At 33.8% G+C, this 23,433-nt stretch overlaps 2 protein-coding genes across 2 annotated transcripts; one reads left to right on the forward strand and one right to left on the reverse strand.

Annotated features, from left to right (window-relative positions):
- Nucleotides 1-36: 36 nt before the first annotated feature.
- Nucleotides 37-1,825, reverse strand: LOC114752115 (TORTIFOLIA1-like protein 4; the record flags this gene model as incomplete). Its single annotated transcript, XM_028940833.1, is given in 3 exon segments — nucleotides 37-90; nucleotides 470-578; nucleotides 835-1,825. Coding segments are annotated over 3 exon segments (1,006 nt in total), but the record flags the coding sequence as incomplete, so codon positions are not given.
- A 14,320-nt stretch (nucleotides 1,826-16,145) lies between these two features.
- On the forward strand, nucleotides 16,146-23,377 carry LOC114752114 (paired amphipathic helix protein Sin3-like 4; the record flags this gene model as incomplete). Its single annotated transcript, XM_028940832.1, has 17 exons — nucleotides 16,146-16,404; nucleotides 16,509-16,541; nucleotides 16,647-16,797; nucleotides 17,307-17,459; nucleotides 17,621-17,807; nucleotides 17,930-18,028; nucleotides 18,164-18,322; nucleotides 18,404-18,752; nucleotides 19,277-19,413; nucleotides 20,088-20,163; nucleotides 20,248-20,277; nucleotides 20,415-20,692; nucleotides 20,788-20,942; nucleotides 21,140-21,267; nucleotides 21,382-21,636; nucleotides 22,083-22,709; nucleotides 23,282-23,377. Coding segments are annotated over exons 3-17 (2,803 nt in total), but the record flags the coding sequence as incomplete, so codon positions are not given.
- Nucleotides 23,378-23,433: the final 56 nt, after the last annotated feature.

A 23,433-nucleotide genomic window follows, 5' to 3' on the forward strand; every position in this document is an offset into this window, starting at 1 on the left:
TTGCTGGGACTGTTTTCTTTGACAGAGAAGATTTATAGCCAGCATGGGCTGAACTTGCAGTGTCACACTGATTATTATCATTATCTGGACCTACGAGAAAAGCCACGAACATAACAACACATTGGATTTCTTTGCTGGAAGTAGCCAAAGCTTCTATGGTTAAAATATACAGAGAAAGGAGAAAATAAATAAAAGAGACACTAATTTCCGATTCTGAACCGTCATCAGTACGTAACAATATTTCTCAATTCTTTCAAGTTTTTAAACCCCGTTATGCGAAGTTGGAATCAATGACATCCAGATAACATAAGATAACGTATCCTCTAACTCGTAGTTGCCATCTGTAGCATATGTATTCCCATCAGCAAAAAGGGTCCTATTGCCTAACCTATCTTCAAGCAACAATACTTGTGAATTACTCAAAAATAAATATGCCTATGAACTTATACAACATTAAAATAAGCCTTACCAACTGTAGAACACGCGGATTTCACTGGAGGCGAAACATCCTCCGATGCATCAGTTACCTCCTTCCACGTCTCCAAGCTGCGATTCATAGCCTCCCGAACTACCTTGACCTATTACAACAGCATCACTCTTATCAACATAATTGTAGGACTCTCATTTCGACATTAAGCACGATCTTATCGGCTGTAGATGGGCAAAACCAAAGAGGGATCGCGAAAAAATAGAACTATATAAAAAAAAAAAAATTACTCATCTCTTTATAGGACATTTTCCTCCCGAATTTTTTCCTCTGAAAGTGTTGGTCTTTTTCTTGGTGAAATGATGTACTCAAAGGTATCCCTTAATGAGAAAAAGAAGATCGATTACCTTATCAAACCTGCGATTTTGTAACGAATCCAAGCACAGCACTTTATACTGCGACGCCAAATCTTTCTCCGCTAAAGCTACCTTTCCCAAACCCTCCGCAGCTGCCTTCCTGACCGTCCAATCCTCATTGCTCAGAAACTCAACAAGACAGGGCACCAACCAATTCAACACACCCCGACTCGACGCGCCACCGACGCCCACAACACTCCCTATGAGCACCAACAACGCTGCCTTCGCCTTGCACACCTCGTTCTTGGCCAGCTTCCCCAACCTTGGCAAAGTGCTCTTTCGCAACGCCTCCACATCCAGCTCCGGCGCCGACTCAATTGCCGCTGCCAGGCACAGCGCAGCGCCGATCTGCGAGTTTACATCCTGCTCCTGCGTCAGAGCCTCCATTAACGGTTTCAAAAACGCCGCCGTGAATGGCGGTTTCGTGATCCGCGACGACATCGAAGTGACGGCTTCGACGCAGGCTGATCGGACAACGGAGTCGGGATCGCGGAGGCGCCTTAGGACGGTGGAGATCATCTTAGAGAGGTGAGGAGAGAGAGAATCACCGTGGAACTGGGAGAGAACCGTCAATAGGTGAACGCATTGCTTCCGGACGGGGGATTTACAAGAAGAGTCGGTGTTGTAAATGCAGTTGAGGAATAAAGAGAATGAGTCCTGGTTCAGAGTCCGAGCAATGCACTCGAGCTCAGCAACAGCAACGGCTAGAGTGTCGCGGTCGGAGAGCTTGTTGAGGCTGGCGATTACTCGTTGCTTGAGATCGTGAGTCGACCCGGGGCTGGAGGAAGCGAGTTGAGATGGACTCAGCGAGTGGCGCCTAGAGGGAAATGACATTGTGGATTTGTAGCCGTTGGGCGAGTCAGTGACTCGGCATTCGTGCACAGAATAAGCGGTGGTTGACAAAGAGAAACGGCCAGAACGTTGCGACGGTGCCGTTTTTCCGGCGAGAGGGATTTTCGCGGCAAAGTTTGGAGAAGATAGGACTTCGAGAGTTGTTAAATACCGAAGCAGCGAAGCCTCAGGTTTCAACCAAATGATTTTTATCCTTTTTTGGTTTTTTCTACTCGTATTTATTTCAGTACTATGCTTCTTCAAATGATTTGGGTAAAATTATGCCAAAAATACAAATCATAAATATCAATCTAAAATTATTGAAAAAGAACAAAAGAAACTCTTTTATTCTTTACATATGAGTTAGGACCACTCTAGATGGTGTAAGATCTTAAAAAATTAAATGAATCTAGTTGGTAATAACAAACACACAAATTGGCAAGAAGTTCGTGGAAATTATTCTCACTTACATAAATACTAGAATAAAATAAAAAATGTTTAGCAAGTTATATCATGAGCAGCGTGTTTCATTTTATAATTTTTGCCATGCACGCCCAAAGAAACGTAAATTTCTTTTCCACCTAAACTAATGGGTAAGAGTGTACGCATTGTGTTAATTTGATATCCGACAACATTTATTAAAAAATTTGTCATTAAAATATTTATTGAAAACTTGGTTAGAATATCAATTCAAAAAAATCAATAAAAATTTTTTTGGCTAAAAAAAAAAGTTTAGATAAGTTGGATCCAAAAGATTCACCAGGACCAAAATATGTCTCTAATATCAAAGAGCTCTTAAGGTGATACTTACAGATTACCTCCCAATAAAATCTTGCAGTAAGATTCAAACTTATGACCTTATGCAATATAATCAATAAGCAATTTTGTTTTGCATTTTTTAGGAAAATGAAATTCAAGCTTTCAAAAAACTTGGGGGAAATCCAAACATTCCAAGCTGTACATGGATGATTCAAAAGAATAGATTGTGTTGAGTTCAGTTCACCTAGGATGTAATGTGACAGGGTGGGGTGGCTCACATGCAAGTTAGAATGGAGACGAAAGAGTCCAAGTCAAATAAATAAATGAGAGAATTTAATTAGGGAGGAGGGGGCACATGAAGTTACTTACATGCTTAATCCACTGCCCTTGATAGGCAGATCCCCAGCACCACGACCTCACTACATTCGCCACGTAGATTTTCTGCTCGCTAATTTATAATTTATAATTCATAATTATGAATTATATAATTCAGCACTAACCATGTTGATAAGCCAAATGCTCCACATGATCACCCACATGTTCTGCACTTTCTTGCATGTGACTCTTGAAATATTAAGACAGACAGGGGTTGAATTATGCATAATAACATTTAAATGTCATATAATAATATTAATTCCCTTGTATCATTCGTTAATCAGTTTATTTTTCCCCCTAACACTAACACATATATTAAACCCCATCAATTAATATTGATCAAGGTCAAATCAAACAAGCAGATAACTATAATCTCTCTCATTGAAAATTTTTCTCGTTCAAAACTGTTAATTCATCAGCAAGAATTAATGCATAATTATTTCTTTTCACAGGAGTAATAATAATGATTTGAAACTTTAAATTATATACTAACTGAAGGGGAGTCATATATTGCACAGAGTTCTAAGAACAAATTATAATTTTTGAATGATTTGTAAGTATAATTATTCTTTTTAAGGGAGTGTTTGGATAAAAACCAAACCATGGTTTCAGAAGTGCTTTTACGGATTACGAAGTAAATATGTGGAGGAGATTACCTCGTTTTGCGGAAAAGTGCTTCTGAAACCACGGTTTTGGAGCACCCAAACAGAGCCTAAGACTGTAATTAAAAAGGTGCCTAAGGAATATAGTGGTCACGTGATCGTTTCAGAGGGCATATGTACGTGATTGTTCCCAAAATTACTTGTTTCAGAAGCAATTAGTAAAATAAAACATTAGGATTTATTAATCAATGTGTATTGGAGTGAATTAGGAGCAAATCATGGGGCTCCATTCCATTTCATGATTATTAATTAGAGTTAGCTGGTCCTTTTCCTCACTTGAATATTGATTCCTGCTGCTTACGTCTGGAACAGCTGAACCATATCTCTGAGGACCCCCAGATTATATTGTCTTGCTCTTCGACTCCAGAAAAATGATTTGAAAAAAAAAAAGACTAAAGAGAAGGTTGAAAAGGCTCTATCAGCCTACCTACCATATCCCCATCCATCTTATATTAATGGAATTATTTTTTTTAATAAAATCTTCAATATTTTGTTTGGTCAAGTAAAATCTTCAACATGAATATTTATAATTTTTTTTCACAAAAATTAATCAAGTAGTGTTAAATTATAGTACTCATATATCTATCATATCTTTATTTTAAAAAATTGTAACTTAAAAATAAAAGATACCTAGTGAACTTCACTTCAATGCTTTTAATCACGATATTACAATTATTGTCGAACTTAAAAATAAAATCAAGTTATTTTTAGGGGAAATTGTAAAAAAAAAAACTTTAAAATTGTAAAAACGTAAATAGAAACCCTTGACAACATCAATGTCTTTTTTTACAATTTTTTCTTATTTTTATTATTTATAACACTTGGAAGTAAATTTTATATTTAGGACATGAATTAGTACAATGAAATATCATTAATTGTACTAATGGTGCTGGGACAATTAATGCCCTTTGAAAGATACTCCCTCGTTTCCTTTTTATAAAACTCATTTTAAAAGCTTTTCATGTTACTTTATTATTAATATTATACTTTTTACAAACAGCAGTGAAACATGCACGAGCCTTTCTCAAAAATGCCCTTTATCAAGTCAGAGTGTTGGAGTGGTAAAATCAAGTTTAAGATAGATATTTTTACCATATAAATGTGCAATTCTACTTCGAATTTTATTGTTCTTAATATAAGGAGTAATACAAAATGCAAAATAGTACTACTTTCGGCTTTTAATATTATATCTAATTGACTAATTTGAAGAGATTAAGAAAGTTAGTAATACAAAATGCAAAATAGTATTACTTTCAGCTTCTAATATCAGGCCTAGTTAACTAATCTGAAAAGATTAAAAATTAATAAATTATTTGATTATAACATATGCTACATGATCTCTTTAAAATACTCATCAATTTATAAGTGTGAGAATTTTGTCAAGAGAAAAATGATAAATATAAATATTTTAAAGTAACTTAGTACTCCTCCGGTCCTTAATATAGAACCCAATTCTTGAGTTACTTTTGGTCCTAAATATAAGACTTATTTCTCATATTTATCAATTTTCTCTAAATTACCCCTATGGATACTCCTTCAACTATAATCAAGTAGAATAGAAAGAGAAGGTATTAAGAAAGATGATTATGGTGTTTTAGGAAAAATGTGTCACTTTTCTTATAATTAACTAACTTACCTAACTTTTTTAATCTAATCAAATTAGTTAAATGAGTCTTATATTAAGGACTAGAAGAGTATTTTTTTACTCTCTTCAAAATTATTAACTAGATCTTATATGAAAAATTGAACACGGTGAATAATTTTGGATGAAACAAAAAGGGAAAAAGGGACACAGAATCAAAGGCTTTAGAGCTGATTTAGAGGGGAGCAAGGGTGAAAAAGAGAGAGGGGAGGGGAGGGGGGGGAATTTTGGCGAGCATGAAAAAGGAGGTGGAGAGAGGATGTCCGTGATTTAAGAGGAGACGTAATAATGACGGGAAACACGAAGAGAGTGACGAGAGGGATGAGGAAACGAGTCTTTGCGTATGCGTCGGAAAGCTTGAGAAGCTCCATTGTCCTTTTGCTTATTTCTTTTTTCCCTTTCACCCTTAGTCACGCACCTTGATTATGACCCTGTGTGTGTCTTCACTCTTCACCGCTTGCTCAAGGATCTCTCCATGTGACTTCATTTTCATCTTCCATAACAAAGATTTTGACACCTCCTTGCCTTTAATTCCCTTCGTACCCATCCCTTTTTCACTTCATGTGACCCCAATTTCACACAGGATAAAGTTAAAGAAAAATTAATCTGTAAGTTCTTATAATTTTACATAATTTTTAATCAAATTCTTATATTTTCTTATTAAATCCTTATAGGCTGACTTGTTTATTATTAGTTCATGTAATTTTTTTTTTAATCAAGTCCTCATAGTTTTACTCATTTATAATTAGGTCCCGTATGACATTAACTATTATACATTAGTTTATAAATTAATTTTAAAATAATAATAAATATAAGAGATAAAATAAATTAAAATCTTATATATTTAGAACTAAATCCAATTTCAAACTAGCTAGTTTTTATGTTAAGAGCTAGAGATTGAATCCTTATATTATTATAACCACCTTGGGTTGTTAGAATTAGAATATTAAGTATGGATTTGCTCATCTGCACCTACATATACATATAAACTATTTCTAATCTTTAATATAAGAGTTAATTTGACTTTTAATTTGGTCATAGATATAAGACTCCAATTCACTTTGTTTTCATATTTATGTATTTTTTTAAAGTAATCCTTATACTACCTCTGATCTTTAATATAAGATATTGTTTGACTTTTATCTGGGTCCTAAATATAAAACCCTAATCCACTTGTCTCTCATATTTATGCATTTTTTCTTAAGGTTGTCCTTCTAATAATGGTAGTTCTAGCAAATACACTTGATTAGCAAGGATATTTTAGAAAAGACAATACTCATTTATTGCAAATAACTAGCTTAACTTATTATCTTAATCTCCTCAAGTTAATTAACTAGTTCTTATAATTAGGACCGGAGATAGTAGTAATTGCACATGTTGAAAATTCCATCAAATAATAGTTATAGCTAATACATATGATTAGCAAAAGTATTTTAAGAGAGATAATACTTAATTATTATAAATAACTAACTTAGTAAACTTTCTTAATTTATTTAAATTGGTTAATTAGTCATTATATTGAATAGCAAATGTAGTATTAAAAAAAAAAAAGAATAAACACGCTCACCTTTCTCCAGAGTGCTTCAAGATATGTGATCACAGGCTTTGAAAGAATGAAATATGACCTGCCATCAACTAGTCTCATTATTAATAAAATATTATAAAGTTGAGATCAGACATCATCAATTGGACTACCTAGCTACTTTAAACCTGCTTTTGTACCAATTAAGTTTGTTTAACTAGGGCCACTCCTCAAGAACCTGTTTTTAGTCTAACTACAAATTAAGTTATGCATCTCTTATTTTCTTCAAAAAAGACAAGTCATCCGTCATCCAATGAAGAAAAAAGGCTATGCCACGTTGAAGATAGGCACAAAGGTGACGCTAGCTAAACCAATTGTATATGTATTTATTTGTCTTACCCCATAAAAGGGGAGACATGGTGAGATTCTGATTTATTTTGATGACCAAGGCATGCGAAAGCAAGATACAAAATAAATTTTATATTTAGAGCTAGAGAAGTATTCATCTAATCCTTAATATAAGACCTATTTAATTAATTTGATTAGATTAAAAAAGTTAGACAAGTTAGTTAATTATAAGAAATATGACATGTTTTTCCTAAAACACCATAATCATCTTTCTTAATATCTCCTCTTCATCTTCTACTTGATTATGGTTAAGGGAGTATCCATAGAGATAATTTAAAAAATTAATAAATATGAGAAATAGGTCTTATATTTAAGACCAAAATCAACTTGACAATTAGATCCTATATTAAGGACCAGATGAGTATTTATTATTATTAATCACATTACACTATTTGTGGCTTTAGCCAACGACCGAAAGTGATGCAAGTATATATATGTTTGTTTATGTTTAAATCATGTGTTTTGCCCCCTTCTTTTACGTTTAATATAAACTCTTTTCAGAGTATAAAAAATAAAGAACGAACTCTTCCAACTAAACATGTTACGTATATGAAAGTGACCATAAAACTGTGAAAAGATGATTGGGAATTTTAATTTTTTGATCTGGTTAGTAATATTTAACATGTATTATTGTATATAATTTTGTCCAATATGTGTAATATAAAATATATTAAAGCATATTTAAATTTAAAAGATATTATGCTATCTAGCAATACTCAATAACTTGGCGTATGACTGGCAGTCTTGGTTAAAACATATTTTTTTCACCGAAGAAATGATATTCCATAATTTATAAAATAAAGAAATTTATTATTTTTCCTTTATAAATAAATTATATTGCGTAAACCGCATGTGACCATGACTCTAATAACTAACGTATTTTTTATTTTTTTTGCCAACACTAACTAATGTATGTTACATCACTACTTTTGATAGAGTATTATTATGCTTTTTCATCGATCTTTGATTTAAACTACCTCTCATCCTTAATATAAGATTCTGTTTAATTTTTTATTTTGATCCTAAATATAAGATCTCAATCCACTTTGTCTCTCATGTTTATATATATATTTTTTCAAAATAGCTCTTCTAATAATAAGAGTTTTAGTTAATACACTTATTATCAAGGATATTTTAAAAAAGACAACACCTATTTAGGATAAATAACTAACTTAACTTACTTCCTTAATCTCCTCAAATTAGTTAAATGGCTTTTATAATTAGGACCGGAAGTAGTATTATTTTAATTTTGTGGATATAAAAATTAAAGTACCGTCTTAAATTGTTACTACTGTTTTTTTTTTTCACCTTGAATTGTTACTACTGTTTATTGCATGTTAGGTCTAAACATATTTTCCGTCCTATATCACTAATAAGCCAGCCAACTTATGGACAATGATTACAAACTTCCACATTGTGCGTTTGAATATGATTTAAATTATAATCAAAACTTGTTGGAAGTTACTCAAATCATTGCGAAGGACAAAATTTAAGTAAAGTAATCCTAATTGCTTGACATTGAATTTATTTTAAAAAACTACAACACGTTTATGTCAAGCGGCAAGGGTTTTTTTTTTTTTTGGGGAAAAAGGTGCCTTTAGATTAATCTTAAAACTGAATAATCACGCATCTTAAAAATCTGGAACCACTACTTATTACTATTAATTAGCAAATGGTGTTAGGCCTATTTTTGCATTGGCTTTTATTTTGTAAAGTTTATTGCTTTAATTAGCAAATGGTGTTTGGCCTATTTTTGCATTGGCTTTTATTTTGTAAAGTTTATTGCTTTTAGTACCAAGTATCGGCTTATACTTTGAGTAGGTAGAACTTAGAATAAAATGTTTTCATGTACTGGTAAAAAATTATAAAATGAGCATTAAAATAAAAAATTCTTATAAATGTCTTAATACAGTGGTGTTCTGTTCTTGAAGAAACATTTTAGACAAATAATTATACATTGTAAGTATTACATGAGATGCATGTCCATAAACTCCAGCCTCTAGCATTCTTTACTATGATGTCTTATAAGATGAATGACTTGGGAAGAGTTTTTTTCATTGTAATTTGCTATTTATACCCTTTAGACAATTTTCAATGGTTAAGATCCTATAAACAAACTTTGTGTATAAAGTTATGAATCCTGAAGTGAATAAGAAATATTATTATGTTGCTCCTCCGATCCTAAATATAAGACCCTTATAGTATAAAGGTCTTATATTTAGGAACGGAGGATTATTTCCTTTCCAATTCATAAGTATTGTATAAAATAATTCTTGTAGTAATTGCACATGTTAAATATTTCATCAAATATTAATTTTAGCTAATATATCTGATTAGCAAAAGTATTTTTAAAAAAATAACATCTATTTATTACAAATAACGAACTTAAAATAATTTTTTTTAATTTACTCAAATTAATCAAGTAGTTTTTATATTAAGGAGTGAAAGTAGTATTATTGAGAATAATTGAAAATGAGACGGCATATTCAGACTGCCTCGCGTATGATGGATCTAGTGCACGGCTCAATTAATATGTTACTTATTACCCAGCGCCAACTTAATCAGATGAAATTAGACCATATCACCCTAATAGAAGAGTGGGTAAGAAGTCAAATGTTTTTTTTTTTTTGGGTTCTTTTAAGGATTGCATATATTTTGAAGATTCAATGACTAAACTCTTAAACATCGTGAATTTGAATAATGGTGGTTGAGTCAAGTCAAAATAATTCAACACCCTTAAAGAAAGTTATAAGGTTAGACACCGTGGATTAAAAAAATCACATTGAAAGAAGCTATTCTTATTTATATAGTCAACAATGCTCAAACCTAATCTGAAAATATCAAATGCCCAGCAGTTATTGGAAAAAAATTCATAACATTTTTGTGCGTGCTTGTGGGGAATACTTGGTATCCCTTTCCATTGAAAACGAAGGATCAAAGAGAATGGTATGGCCAAGGACCAAAAGAGTGTTAGTTATAAATTAAAAGAAATGAAGATGGGAAATGAGGAACAAGAGGAGGATGATAAGGAGGTGGGCAATTAAGGAGGGAGAGTGATCGATAAGAGATGAGAGAGAGGAGAAGCATTGTGTATGTCCCCATTGAGATCGCCGCTACTTTTGACTGATTGAGGACCCATCACATGGGAGAGCCAGAAATGCCTCTAAGTAAGCCACAACCATTGAACTCTTATGAACATGTGACCCCCCTCTGTTTCCCCTTCTCATCAGACACTTTCACATGTACACCGCCCTATTTTCTTGGATTAGCCGAATTTCATCTTGGCTTATATATATAGATACACACACATATGTATGATTTCTATCTCATTTCTTTAGTTTTCTTATTTTTGGATGGAAATTTTTCTGATGCCTGAATCACCCTCTGAAAACATTCCTTGTTTTTTTTCATTGCCCATGTGACTCTTCATGTGGCTTTTGCATTTGGATAATGTTTTGTCGCGGTCTCTACTCCTCCTTTCACAGTATGAATCTCATTTCATTGTGGCACCAATAAGGGTGGAAACAGGCCAGGCCAGGCCAGGCCTTGCTCTTAACAGGCCAGGCCTGTTTTGAAGCCTATTGGCCTGAGCCTGGCCTGTGGCCTATTACAGGCTTATTTTTCAGCCTGAGCCTGGCCTGTGTAAAGGCCTGGCCTGGCCTGAAGCCTGTTAAAAGGCCTGTATTTTTAAAAAATTCAAATTATAATTATTATTTTTTTTAAAAACTAAGATTAAAAAAAACGTACATAATAATTAAATTTTTAGTCTTGTCTTTTTTTAAATTTTAGTATCATAAGTGCTATTTTAAATCTTAATTATAATTTATAAGAATGTTATTGAAAACTAATTGTAATTATATGTTAAAATTTAGAATAAGACTACGTTTAAGTACACACAAAAATTAAAATTAAGACAAATAAATAAAGAGGAAAAAAACTAATTTATAATGAATAAAGAGGATATCATACTTAAATTAACATAATACTAAGTTAGTTAATTTATCATTCTTGAAACAAAATTTTTCTTTCCTATTTTTTTTATATTTTTAAGATTTAAAAATCACATTATTTATTAATATTATTATTTTAAATTATATTTTTATCTTCACTTGTCATCTAAACTTCAAAATCTAAGAAAAGATTAAGCTATTAACTATATATTAAAATTAAAAAATAAATTAAAAGAGCACATTAACAATAATAGCGTTAATTAATTTTTATATATATTATAATTATAAATTCTTAACAGGCCCAGGCTGGCCTAACAGGCTTAACAGGCTTTTTAAAAAGCCTAAGCCTGGCCTGTTTAACTAAACAGGCCTTCAAACAGGCCTGAGCCTGTCTTTTTTGGGAAACAGGCCAGGCCAGGCCAGGCCAAATACAGGCCAGGCCATAGGCCCCTGACAGGCCGCCTGGCCTGTTTCCACCCCTAGGCACCAAGCTAGACCAAAACTATATATTGATTTTAAAAAATTATATTATTATATTTGTAAAAAGTTGCATAACTTTGTAAATATAATTAAACTGATGAAAACTCAAACTCACATTGATTATAACAAATTAATTAATTACTTATAAAGTTTAATTGCACAGAAGGACGATATAAGTAATCAAACGCTCTAAATAGTATTAAACTGGATTTTTTTTATCTGAGACTTATATTGTGAATAAGATGATTTTTTACTTATTCCTTCATATAATTTAATTAGTAGTAATTACATCAGCGTTTGCGTGCATTGTAGCATGATTTGTTTTTGGCCAACGTTTGCATGTCTTGTATGAAATCTACATATATAATGCATTATTTAGTACAATTTGTTACAAATTCTATATTAACTCCGGTTTTAAATACAAGAGCTAGTTGACATTTAATTTAGTTTTAAATACAAGATTTCAATCCACTCTGTGCTTCATATTTATCTTTTTTTAAAATAATCTTTGTAATAGTTATTATACTTACACATGTTAAATATTTCATCAAATGGTAGTTTTAGTTAATACATATGATTAGTAAAGATATTTTAAAAAATAAAACACTTATTTATTATAAATAATTAACTTAATTATTTTTCTTATTTTACACAAATTAGTCAATTAATTTTCATATTGAGAACCGGAGGTAGTATTTTATAAATGAAACCCCATGACTTGGACTAAACTTAGGAAAAACTGAACAAGTTATGCTCTTTATAGCTCGCAAATACGAGCACAACTTATTAAAAGTGCAAGAAATTAGTACTATGCAGTTGCACTTTCGTAGCAATGAATGGTTATAGTTTTAATACGTTTAAGACTTTAAGCTGTGTCATTAAACGAAGTACTGGGGGCTGTTGATTAATATAGGAGTAATACTTAAATATGTATATTCCTTTCATGGACCCTCATAATTCCACGAGGGATTAACCATCATTTGCTGGATATCCCTGTCTTAATCTTTAGTTAATCAGAGAAATAATTCTTTTAAACTTGTACTTCAGTTGTTCAGATAAATTCATAAAATATGATCCGTAGTTTTGTTTTTATGTTATTAGCATGTGCTGCGATAACTATAGCACCTGGATGCGCCCTGTTATTTAACCCGAAAACAAATGATGATAGATCGGATAAGCTGTATATTTTTTTAAGAATAATAAATTAAATTTTCCTCTTCTGAAAAAAATACTTGAGATTCTCTTTCTTATAATAATATACATATACATAAACCCTGAAGTTAATCTACTTAAGATTCTCTTTTTTCATTGGCAAAAAGAAATATAATTAAATATTTTTAATTTATGTTAAACTTACAGGTTTGACATGATTTCAATTTAGACAAAACGAGGGTAATCATAGTTCATCTTTTAATGCTCCAAATTTGTGCATGAGAAGTCGACGAGGTGAGTATTTTAATTCTAAAAAGAGGATAATTTTTAAAATAAACTGTCTGTATATAACTATATATGTCAACCTTCTATTCTATATATACAAGATACTCATCTGGCTATACTATGGAGAATGAAAACAAACAGATGCCAGCCACCTTTTGTGGGATTTGGCATTTTCAGAACCGCAGTTTTAGAAGTACTTTTTCGTAAAACGAGGTAACCTCCTCCACATATTTACTTCGTAATCCGTAAAAGCACTTCTGAAATCATAGTTTAGTTTCTATCCAAATACTCCCATAATGTCCATGGAGCAGCCGGGAATGGGAGGTTGTTGGCTTGATGATGAAGGACATTGGCTTGATGGTTTTATGTTTCACATTGGCAAAGGCAATAGTTTCCATGCATAAGTTTGGGCCGTGCTTTGGGGCCTAAAAAGAGCCTGGAATATGCATTGGAGATGGGTTGTCATCGAAATTGATTGCCGAGAGCTTGGAGACATCCTGAACACAGGTTGGCACGATGACCATCCAGAAAAGGATCTGCTTGCTGAGATTCAATGGTGGCCTGAAAAGGAATGGGACGCAAACGTGGCTTGGTGTGGACGTGATGCGAACATGGCGGCTGACTCTTTGGCCAAGAACTCGCTAAGTGTTGCTGAGGGAATAAATTTTCTTTACTCTCCTCCTGATTTTGCTGTGAGTTTTATTGTGTCTGATGTAGCTTAGTTGCTCTCTGCTGCTTGTAATTAAAAAAAAAAGAAAAAAGAAACATACAAATTCAGAAATGTGTATTTAAAGTGCATTTCAATTTCAATGATAGAAATTAAAGAAACAAGCATCTAATTAAGACTGTCCTGAAAAACTCTAATTGGATGATCAAACAGTAATAATCTATATATGTGTGTGTGGATGTTTAATTTAATTTCCTGCGTCATAATCAGCATGAACTCAAAATAATAATAACATTTTCATTCTTTTATAAAATGGTTAAACATCATTAATTGGCTTTAATGTTTGATGTGTGGGTTTGAATTTTATGCCCAGCTCGCTCTGGGAAAAAAATATTGACTTAGATGTGAATATTTCATTCAAATTTGTAGGAATCAATTCAATTGTGTGCTAGGATACCTCTCAGGCTGATTAGATTGCTACGCATTGTGACGTAAGTATCCATCAACATAAAATATTACTACCTCCTGTTTTTCATTTTTAATATAATATTTAATTTATAATTTAATTTAAATTATAAATTAAATATTATATTAAATAACAGCGGTAGTAATAGATGGTAAACCTCTAATTTTAATATCTCTCTCTCTGTTTTTTTGTTTTTTGTTTGGCCATTTCTCTCTTTTTTTGTTACAGCATAGGTATCCTCTTATTAGAGATACTGTAAGATATTAAATGCGGGTACCTCTCATGACAAGAATTTGAATATTAATTTATCATATTATGAGAGATTAACTTTTTCTGGTAGAGCTAACTCTATTAGTATTTTTTTTTTTTGTTGGAACCAAAGTTGGAGACTACAGTCAATGTATCTGAGGTGGGCCCAATTCGAATGAGAGTGCCGACCTCCTTAAAGCGTGTCGACCCATATAGGCTTTAGACTAGGTCGACCTATTTAAGTCTTGGACGCCTAAATCATTTGGGCCCATACGGATCGCGTGAGGCCCCCACTGGCCTCATTTGTTGTGGGCTCCATGTTGACAAACGCATCAGTGCATCACACCATCCGTACGTATATTTTATAACGCATCTTCTCATAGCATTTACTATTTTACATTTAATATGAGACTGTTTATTTACAGTATTATTTTTATTTTCTTCTTAAATATCATTTTATTTAATATAAATTAATAAATAAAATACTCTATTGGCTCAAACAAAATTTTAAGAGTATTAACTAAATGGATGGACCAATTTTCAAAATTATGACGAGTGCTATACATTTGTACATAATTTAATACAGGTTGTTTTTTTATTTATCACTCATGAATGATGAGTTTCATACTTTTATATTTGTAGAGAGTTTCATATTTTCAGTGATACGTTAATTGATGGTTAAAACTCTATTTTGGTTCCATCTAAGTTGTTTTCAATATCACTCCTATAATTTTTGTTCTAATAAAGCTTTACAACTTTTTGAAATACTTCAAATCAGTCCTATCAAACGACTTTCCCATTATTTTCATATATTTATTTAATTAATAAGCTCCACACGGATAGCAATTTTGGTATACCTCACCGTCCTTTATCTCCTTGACAAAAAGGCAGCAAATGACGAAGAAAACTGAATATTGGTCCATCTAGTTTTGCTTGTAATTCTCATTTTGAGTTTTTTTTTTTAATACATTAGAAGAATTTTCATTTTGAGTTAATGATGTTCTGTATTTACTAAAAAACGAACACACACACACACATATCAAAAATAATTTTACCAATAAATAGCAAAAAAAAAAGACTTGAATTCATCTCTTGAATTAATCAACACATGATTGGGAAAAAACTAATGAGACACAAACGAGCAACGAATCCTGGGCCTAAACTATTGGGCTTTGGCGCTACCCCAAACAGGCCTAAATAATACAATTGGGCTTGCACTAGGCTTCCGCGAGACTCTGATCTCATTCATTACCCAAAGGAAAAACAAAAAGGGCAAATATGGATGAGTGTAATGTTCCAGGCTCCATTCCAACTTCAGTAACGGCCGCGTCCTAGGAAAAATTAACCATGAGTTGAGGAACTACTAATTACTAACCCTCACTGCTAGCCGGGTTAACCCCATGAAGATAAGCTCAAAATTAATTTAATTAAGGTTTAATTACTTTCTCACCCATTTGTTAGACCTAATTTCATCATCACCCACTGGAACAAGTCCTTATAATTTCTATTTATCAACAACTACGCACAATCTCACACCAACCTTACACAGCCCATGAGCATTTTTCCCTTCAATGCCTCGCAAGAACGAGCCTCTTCATTACTGAAATCCCCAAAACGCCATCACATAACTTGTCTAGGGTTAGAATCTCAGCCCTAATTTCACAAGTGGAAGAAAAGGATTAAGTTTTAACTGCCTATAAGCGGTAACATCGAGGGGATGACCGGGAAATGGAGGTGAAAAATTACTGCCTCCAGCACCCCGTTTCTGGTTCTCTATTTTTAAGTGTGATTATATCCCCATGTATATCAGATTGTGCACTCTCCCCCCCTCCCCTCTCCCCCCCCCTCTTTTATACATTGTGGCTTCTCTTTTGCATTCTGTTTCTTCTCGGAAATTGAGAGAGAGGGAATTTGAAGTGAGAAGCTTCGTTTCAGAATTTTTGTATTCGCTCCATCATAGATTGTTGTTGACTTTGAAGATTTACACAGACCTCTGCCATACACACAGAGAGCTTCTGTTTTTGTTCTCTCTGTTTTCTATCATATACACATATTGGAAAAAGAAAAGCTTTTTGTTTGGGACTCTGCAGTTCGGGAACTTCACGATCACTTTGTAATTTGCCGTCTCCTTGTTTTTAATTATATTTCTGCTTTAAATTATGCTGACTTTGCTTTACATTGAAGTAATGCAAAATTTGCTTTTGTTCTCTCGTTCAGGATTTGGCTCTTCGAAGGTGATCTGTGTCAAAGGTCGGGTTAGAATTCTTGCTTATGTTCTCGTATCTGTTTGTTTCTTCTGGTTAGATCTGCTGTTTGCTTCTTGCTTTTGTTCAAATGAGCAACCCTGGTCTGCAGGATTTTGAATTTTATCCGAGTTGGATGCATGATTCGGTGTTGAAGAAGGGTGAGGCGAGGTTTTTTCCTTGTTGGATATGAAGAGGTCCAGAGATGATGGTTATATGAGCTCTCAACTTAAACGGCCCATGATGTCTTCCCGGGGAGAAACGTGAGTTTATACATCTTTGTCATCTTCAATTTTCTCTTTGTTGGATTATGCTCATGTCTATATTTTTGTGCTTGATCAAACAATTGCATCTTTCAGTAAGTGATTAACTCTTTTTTTTTGGTACCATGATGATTTTTTCTTGTGTGAGATTGACGAGTCTAACCGCTGATCCATTTCGATAGTTGTTTATGTCATCTTTGTTCTGGGTTTAGTCTCATTAAAGCTATTTCTCCTTTTCTTTTTCAAACTTGACTTTGTGAGATATGATCAGATGCTTCTTTCCCTAAACTACATTCGAATCTAATTATTTTTCTGCTATAGAGGGGAAAAATAAAACTGGCAATTGTACTCCTTACGCTTTTAACCTTTATAGTCGTGCAAACCGTACAATTGTTTTTGGTTAAAAAGAAACTTGTTTTTGCGCTCTCAGATTTATCATCTGCGTGATAATTTTCTGAGTACTTCATTTCTCTTTTAATTCTAACGTTTTCTGACTTTTTGGAATGAAGATCGGGGCAGCCCCAGATGATGGATGGAGGTGCTCAAAAACTCACAACAAATGACGCCTTAGCATATCTCAAGGCAGTAAAGGAAATTTTTCAAGATAAAAGGGAAAAATATGATGATTTTTTAGAAGTCATGAAGGATTTCAAGGCTCAAAGGTTTAGTCATGTTGCATCGTTCTTCTTCCCCTACTCCCACTTCTAATTCCCATCATTTTTTTGTTGTATGTACAGCGGGCGGGAAGATTTTTTTTTTTTTTTTAAGTGAAAATTGATTTCTCTGTGTATGTGTGTGGCTCACTTTTTTGGATGATTTGTAGGGTTGATACTGTGGGTGTCATAGCAAGAGTGAAGGAACTGTTTAAAGGGCACAGAGATCTAATTTTGGGATTTAACACCTTCTTGCCGAAGGGGTATGAAATCACACTTCCTTTGGAGGATGAACAACCTGTACAAAAGAAGCCTGTTGAATTTGAAGAGGCTATAAATTTTGTCAACAAAATTAAGGTAAAATAATTAATAATTGAAGCATTACATTTATGGTCCACCACAAGCACACACATACAAATAAAAAAATGTTCAAATAAGAGAGTTGATAATTTTAACTCTGATGGGTTTTTGCCTTGAAGTCTCGCTTTCAAGGTGATGATCATGTCTACAAGTCGTTTCTAGACATATTGAATATGTACAGAAAGGAAAACAAGTCTATCTCTGAGGTCTACCAGGAGGTATGTTCATTGCTTTTTGGGACTACATAATCTTGTTGGAGTCAGACCTGTTCGTTTATTATATTATTTTTCCCTCTTGAAGGTCCTAGTTTCCTTTTTCATGCGCATTTTAATCACATACTGGACACTTTTCAGGTTGCTTCACTTTTCCATGACCACCCAGATCTTCTTGATGAGTTTACTCACTTCCTTCCTGATACTTCAGGAACGGCATCTACACATTATGCTCCTTCCCGGAGCTCTATGCTTCGGGATCGGGGCTCTGCAGTGCCAAGGCAAATGAGTGTTGAAAAGGTTTATCTCTCTCCAAATACTTAAGCTTGTCTAATCTCATAATGGATCATCAAGTTAACTTTTGGCTTGTCTCCATGTCAGAGAGAAAGGACTGTGGATTCTCATGGTGATCATGACCTTAGTGTTGATCGTTCTGACCCAGATCATGACAGAGTTGTGATTAAGGCAGAAAAGGAGCAGAGGAGGCGTGCTGAGAAGGAAAAGGACCTCAGAGAAGAGAGGGATAGGAGAGATGGGGAACGGGATGATAGAAATTATGGGCCTGATAGTAGCCGAGATTTTAACATGCCGCGCTTCCCCCCCAAACGGAAATCTGGTCGTAGGATTGATGACACTGGTGCTGAACCATTGCATCAAGGTGGTGACTCTGATGAAAATTTGAGCATGCGCCCGATGTCATCCGCCTGTGATGACAAAAGTTCTGTGAAGAGTAAGTGCATAACAAATTCTGGTCTTCAATTTGTGTGCTAGGTTTTGAGTGTTTTTATTTTTCTGAAAAAATGTCTGACTTTTTCTTTGATGAACAGTGTTCTGGCAGTTAAAATAATATGTTTGGAATCAGTCTCATGCTCATTTGCTAAAGAACAAATGAAAAAAAGAAAAGAAAAGAAAAGAAACTCGTATTCTACACTTGAAAATTCATTATCTAATGGAAAGACTTGTCTTTACTTTTTATCCATTTCTAATGCTAGGAGGTAAAATTATTAGAAAGTAAAAATAAAATGCCATGAGCATATTGGATTTTGATCATCTTCATTTCTTAAGTGTGATGTATTCTTTGTTGATTTCCATGACCAGCGGCGTTTAAGCAACAATAACTTTTTTCCTTTTTCTAATTGTACAAAATTGTTTTCCAAATTTAGTTGTTATTCTGTTTTGGGGAACAAGTTTATTTTGCAATGTCTTGTATCTCTTATACACTTGGTTATTTAACTTAAATTTTTGTCATGCCAGGTATGTATAGTCAAGAGTTTGCTTTCTGTGAAAAAGTCAAGGAGAAATTGCGAAATCACGATGTTTATCAGGAATTTTTGAAGTGTCTACATATCTATAGCAGGGAAATAATTACCCGGCAAGAATTGGAATCCTTGGTATGGATCAAATGCATAATTGGCGTTTTCTCTTCTGCTGAGTTAATTATTGTGTTCTGTCAATATGAGAATGAGAAGCTTAATGAATACAGTGATAGGATGAGAGATGAACAGTCAAGATGAAACAATGGATTATCTTATTTTATACTTTTGAATAACATCAACTTTTTATGCAGCTTTTGTTTTTTCTGCTTTGACCATTCATTTTTTTGACTCAGAGTCAGAGCTGGGGAACCTTTTCTTGCAAGACACTTCTCCCACGTATCTGTGTATGCACAAATTCTAGGAAATGGAAGAACAATTATGGTTGACTCCTGCATGATTTATGATCAGTTTTCGGTGCCACAGATGACTTCAATTTGAACAATTTTCTGACCTTTGATTTAGCCAAACATTTCAATGCAAAACTGAGAGAAATAAAAAGACTAATGAACATGTTTTAATGTTTTAGAAAATTTGATGAAAAGAGAATGAGGATAGAAATTGATGATCAATTGTCTTACCGTGACTTGTTCTTCAAGACAACTCAGAATTATGTCACTTGGTTTAATATAAACTTGATCTGACTTCTATAGTATTTACATAGTGTCAACTGATTCCCTTGAGTCTCTCAACTATAGACGGGCAGTGGAAATATGATATGACAGCTAATGCGTGGTAAATTGTTCAATCAGGTGGGTGATTTACTGGGAAAATATCCAGACCTTATGGAGGGGTTTAATGAATTTTTGTCCAGATGTGAGAAGAATGGTAATATTTGAACTATTGAATTTATTTTATAATTCTCTGAAGTTTAATGTTCATAAGTGGTTCTCATTAAATCCATTCATGCAGATGGATTCCTTGCCGGTGTAATGAATAAAAGTATGTAAGATTGTCCATTCATTTTCTTAGCTGAATGATAGATGCTTCCCTTTTTCTTGCTCTGCTCTCCAGCTCGCTTGAACTACTTCAGCTCCAACTTCTGGTCCAAACTTTTCTAACTATTTTGAATTTGGCAGAGTCCTTTTGGACTGAAGAGATTGCATCTAAGCCAGCAAAGGCAGAGGACAAGGATAGAGATAGAGCTCGAGATCATGATAGGGATGATCGGGTTAAAGAAAGAGATCGCGAACTGCGAGAAAGGGACAAATCTTCTCCTTTTATTAGCAAGGATGTATCAGGTCCTAAGATGTATCCATTTTCCAGCAAGGATAAATATTATGCAAAGCCTATAAACGAGCTAGACCTTTCTAACTGTGAGCAATGCACTCCCAGCTACCGTCTCCTACCAAAAAATGTACTCTTTACTGAGTCTCTTGGTTTCTCTTTCTTATGGAATGTGTAAATGAGATTCTGTTGCTGATTGTGTTCCTGTTCTTTTATATCATGCAGTATCCAACACCCACGGCCAGCCAGAGAACTGAGCTTGGTGCTGAATTATTGAATGATCATTGGGTTTCTGTTACTTCAGGAAGCGAAGATTATTCTTTTAAGCACATGCGCAAAAATCAGTATGAAGAGAGCCTGTTTAGATGTGAAGATGACAGGTTAGAGTTTTGTTCTTATTTGCCACTTTTGAAATTTTTATTTTGTTGACAATTTTTTAAGCGGTCAAGGCCACCATTGTCATGTTGTTCTGCTTTTCAATTTAATTTTGTGTTGATTAGTGGAAGTAATTTCCAAAAGCTTTCTAGATGTGCAAACTTGCATTTGCTGACCTTTCCCCTCTCATCCTCATTGGCAGGTTTGAACTTGATATGTTGTTAGAGTCTGTGAATGTGACGACAAAGAGAGTGGAAGAGCTCTTAGAAAAGATCAATAATAATATTATTAAAGCAGACAGCCCTATTCGTATTGAGGAGCACTTGACAGGTCATAGGATTTATTATTGGAATTTCATAGAGCACCATCATACAATCAGATTTTTCTTGTTTGGGATGTTTTCCATATTCTGATAGGATTTTTTTCCTCTCTCTGTTCTTTTAGCTCTAAATCGAAGGTGCGTTGAACGATTATATGGTGATCATGCACTTGATGTGATGGAGGTGTTGAGAAAGAATGCACCTCTAGCTTTACCTGTCATATTAAGCCGTTTGAAGCAGAAACAAGAAGAGTGGGCTAGGTGTCGTGCAGATTTTAATAAAGTTTGGGCTGAAATATATGCTAAGAATTATCATAAATCTCTTGATCATCGCAGCTTCTACTTTAAGCAACAGGATACAAAAAGCTTGAGCACAAAAGGTAATATCTTAGTAATCCTTCCAATAAAATGGGATACATGAGGCTTGTCATATTTAAATTACAGAGTCTGCTTTTAGGCTGCCAAATTATTAACTTTGTTTTAACAAAGAAACATTAACTTTGGATATCATCCTCGTTCTTTTTGTATGAAATGTAGTTTTTCTGTTAACACCTCTACAATTCCTGGCGTTGGTTTCTTGCTCTTTTCTATCATATCCACTTATTTCCCTTCCCCCGTCAAAACAAATGCTGGTTGGAACAATTCTTTGTGCATTATATTTACCACAACATGCATTTGGCCTGGATATCGGTTAATAACATCCGTTAATCACAACTTAAGGTTATTTTTGGCAGTATATTCTTTCTTAAATGCAGTGGATTATTCCATATATTTGAGGTCCTTTTCATTCACCTGATTTTTTTTTCCTTTTTTCCCTCTCCTACAGCCTTACTGGCTGAAATAAAAGAAATTAGTGAGAAGAAGCACAAAGAAGATGATGTTCTTCTTGCAATTGCTGCTGGAAATAGACGACCTATTATTCCAAATTTGGAATTTGAGTATCCAGACCCAGATATTCATGAAGATCTGTATCAACTCATAAAATATTCCTGTGGAGAAGTTTGTACAACTGAACAGTTGGATAAAGTCATGAAGATTTGGACAACGTTTTTAGAACCAATGCTTGGCGTTCCTTCTCGACCCCAGGGTGCTGAGGATACAGAAGATGTTGTCAAGGCTAAGCATAATTCTGTGAAAGGTGGCACTGGCAATGCAAGTTTTGGTGGCAGTGATAGTAGTCCTGTTGTAGTTGCAAATGTAATGAACTCAAGACAATTAAATACATCTGGAAATGGGGATGAAAGTATTTCATTAGAAAAGTCGAATTCCAAGACTGAAACTTTGGATTACAGTAAACGTCATGAGGCAACGCATGTAAATTCATCCATGCATGATGAGGTATCAGTCGCCAACAAACAAGGTCATTCCAACGAGCGGTTAGCAAATGTGAATGCCTCGATGGCTTCTGGAATGGAGCAAAGTAATGGGAGAACAAATATAGATAATGCATCAGGTTGGTAACTTGCATTAAGAAAGTTAGCATTACTTCTTAGTTACTCTACCCTTTTTTTAGAAACTTTGGGCCTGTTTGTTTCTGTTTTTGGTTTTTTTTTTTTTGGTTCTCAAAAAAATTTTGTAAAATTTTTCTATAAAACGAGTTTTGGAAACAAAAAAACAAAACAATCTGTTTGGATAATTGTTCAGAAAAATTAAATTGAAAATAAACATACTAAGACCGGAGGTTGAAGCTTTGATGAGAACTCAAATCCTCAAATGGGAAAAAAGCCATCGAGCGCAAAAGAAAGAGTTTCACAATTTTTCCAAATAAAAATAAGAAATGCAAAAACAAAAACAAGAAAACAACTAAAAATTGTTTTGGTTTTTTAGTTTTTAAAAACAGATTTTTTTTTTTGAACACTTAATTAAAAACAAGTTACCCAACAAGGTTTTTTTTTTTTTGAGAACAAAAACAAACAAGGCCTTTATTATCGGGGTTCCCTTTTGATTTTCAACTGTAGCATTCTGAGAATGAATGGGCCTGAGATCCATCTTTTCTTTCTTCCCCCCCCCCCCGGCGGCGGCAAGGGCTTACTGCTACTCCATCGAGACCTGGTAATGTTGCAGCTGAGGGAGGACATTTTCCTTCAACAGAGGTATGGCTTAACTCTTTGAAAAAATCCTGTATGTTTCATTTCAGTTGAATGAATATTGTCAGGTTTTAACTTAATCGTGCTTAG

Source organism: Neltuma alba, unplaced genomic scaffold (genome assembly GCF_004799145.2).
Source record: "Neltuma alba isolate B1F8T4 unplaced genomic scaffold, ASM479914v2 tig00007232_pilon, whole genome shotgun sequence".
Lineage (NCBI taxonomy): Eukaryota > Viridiplantae > Streptophyta > Magnoliopsida > Fabales > Fabaceae > Neltuma > Neltuma alba.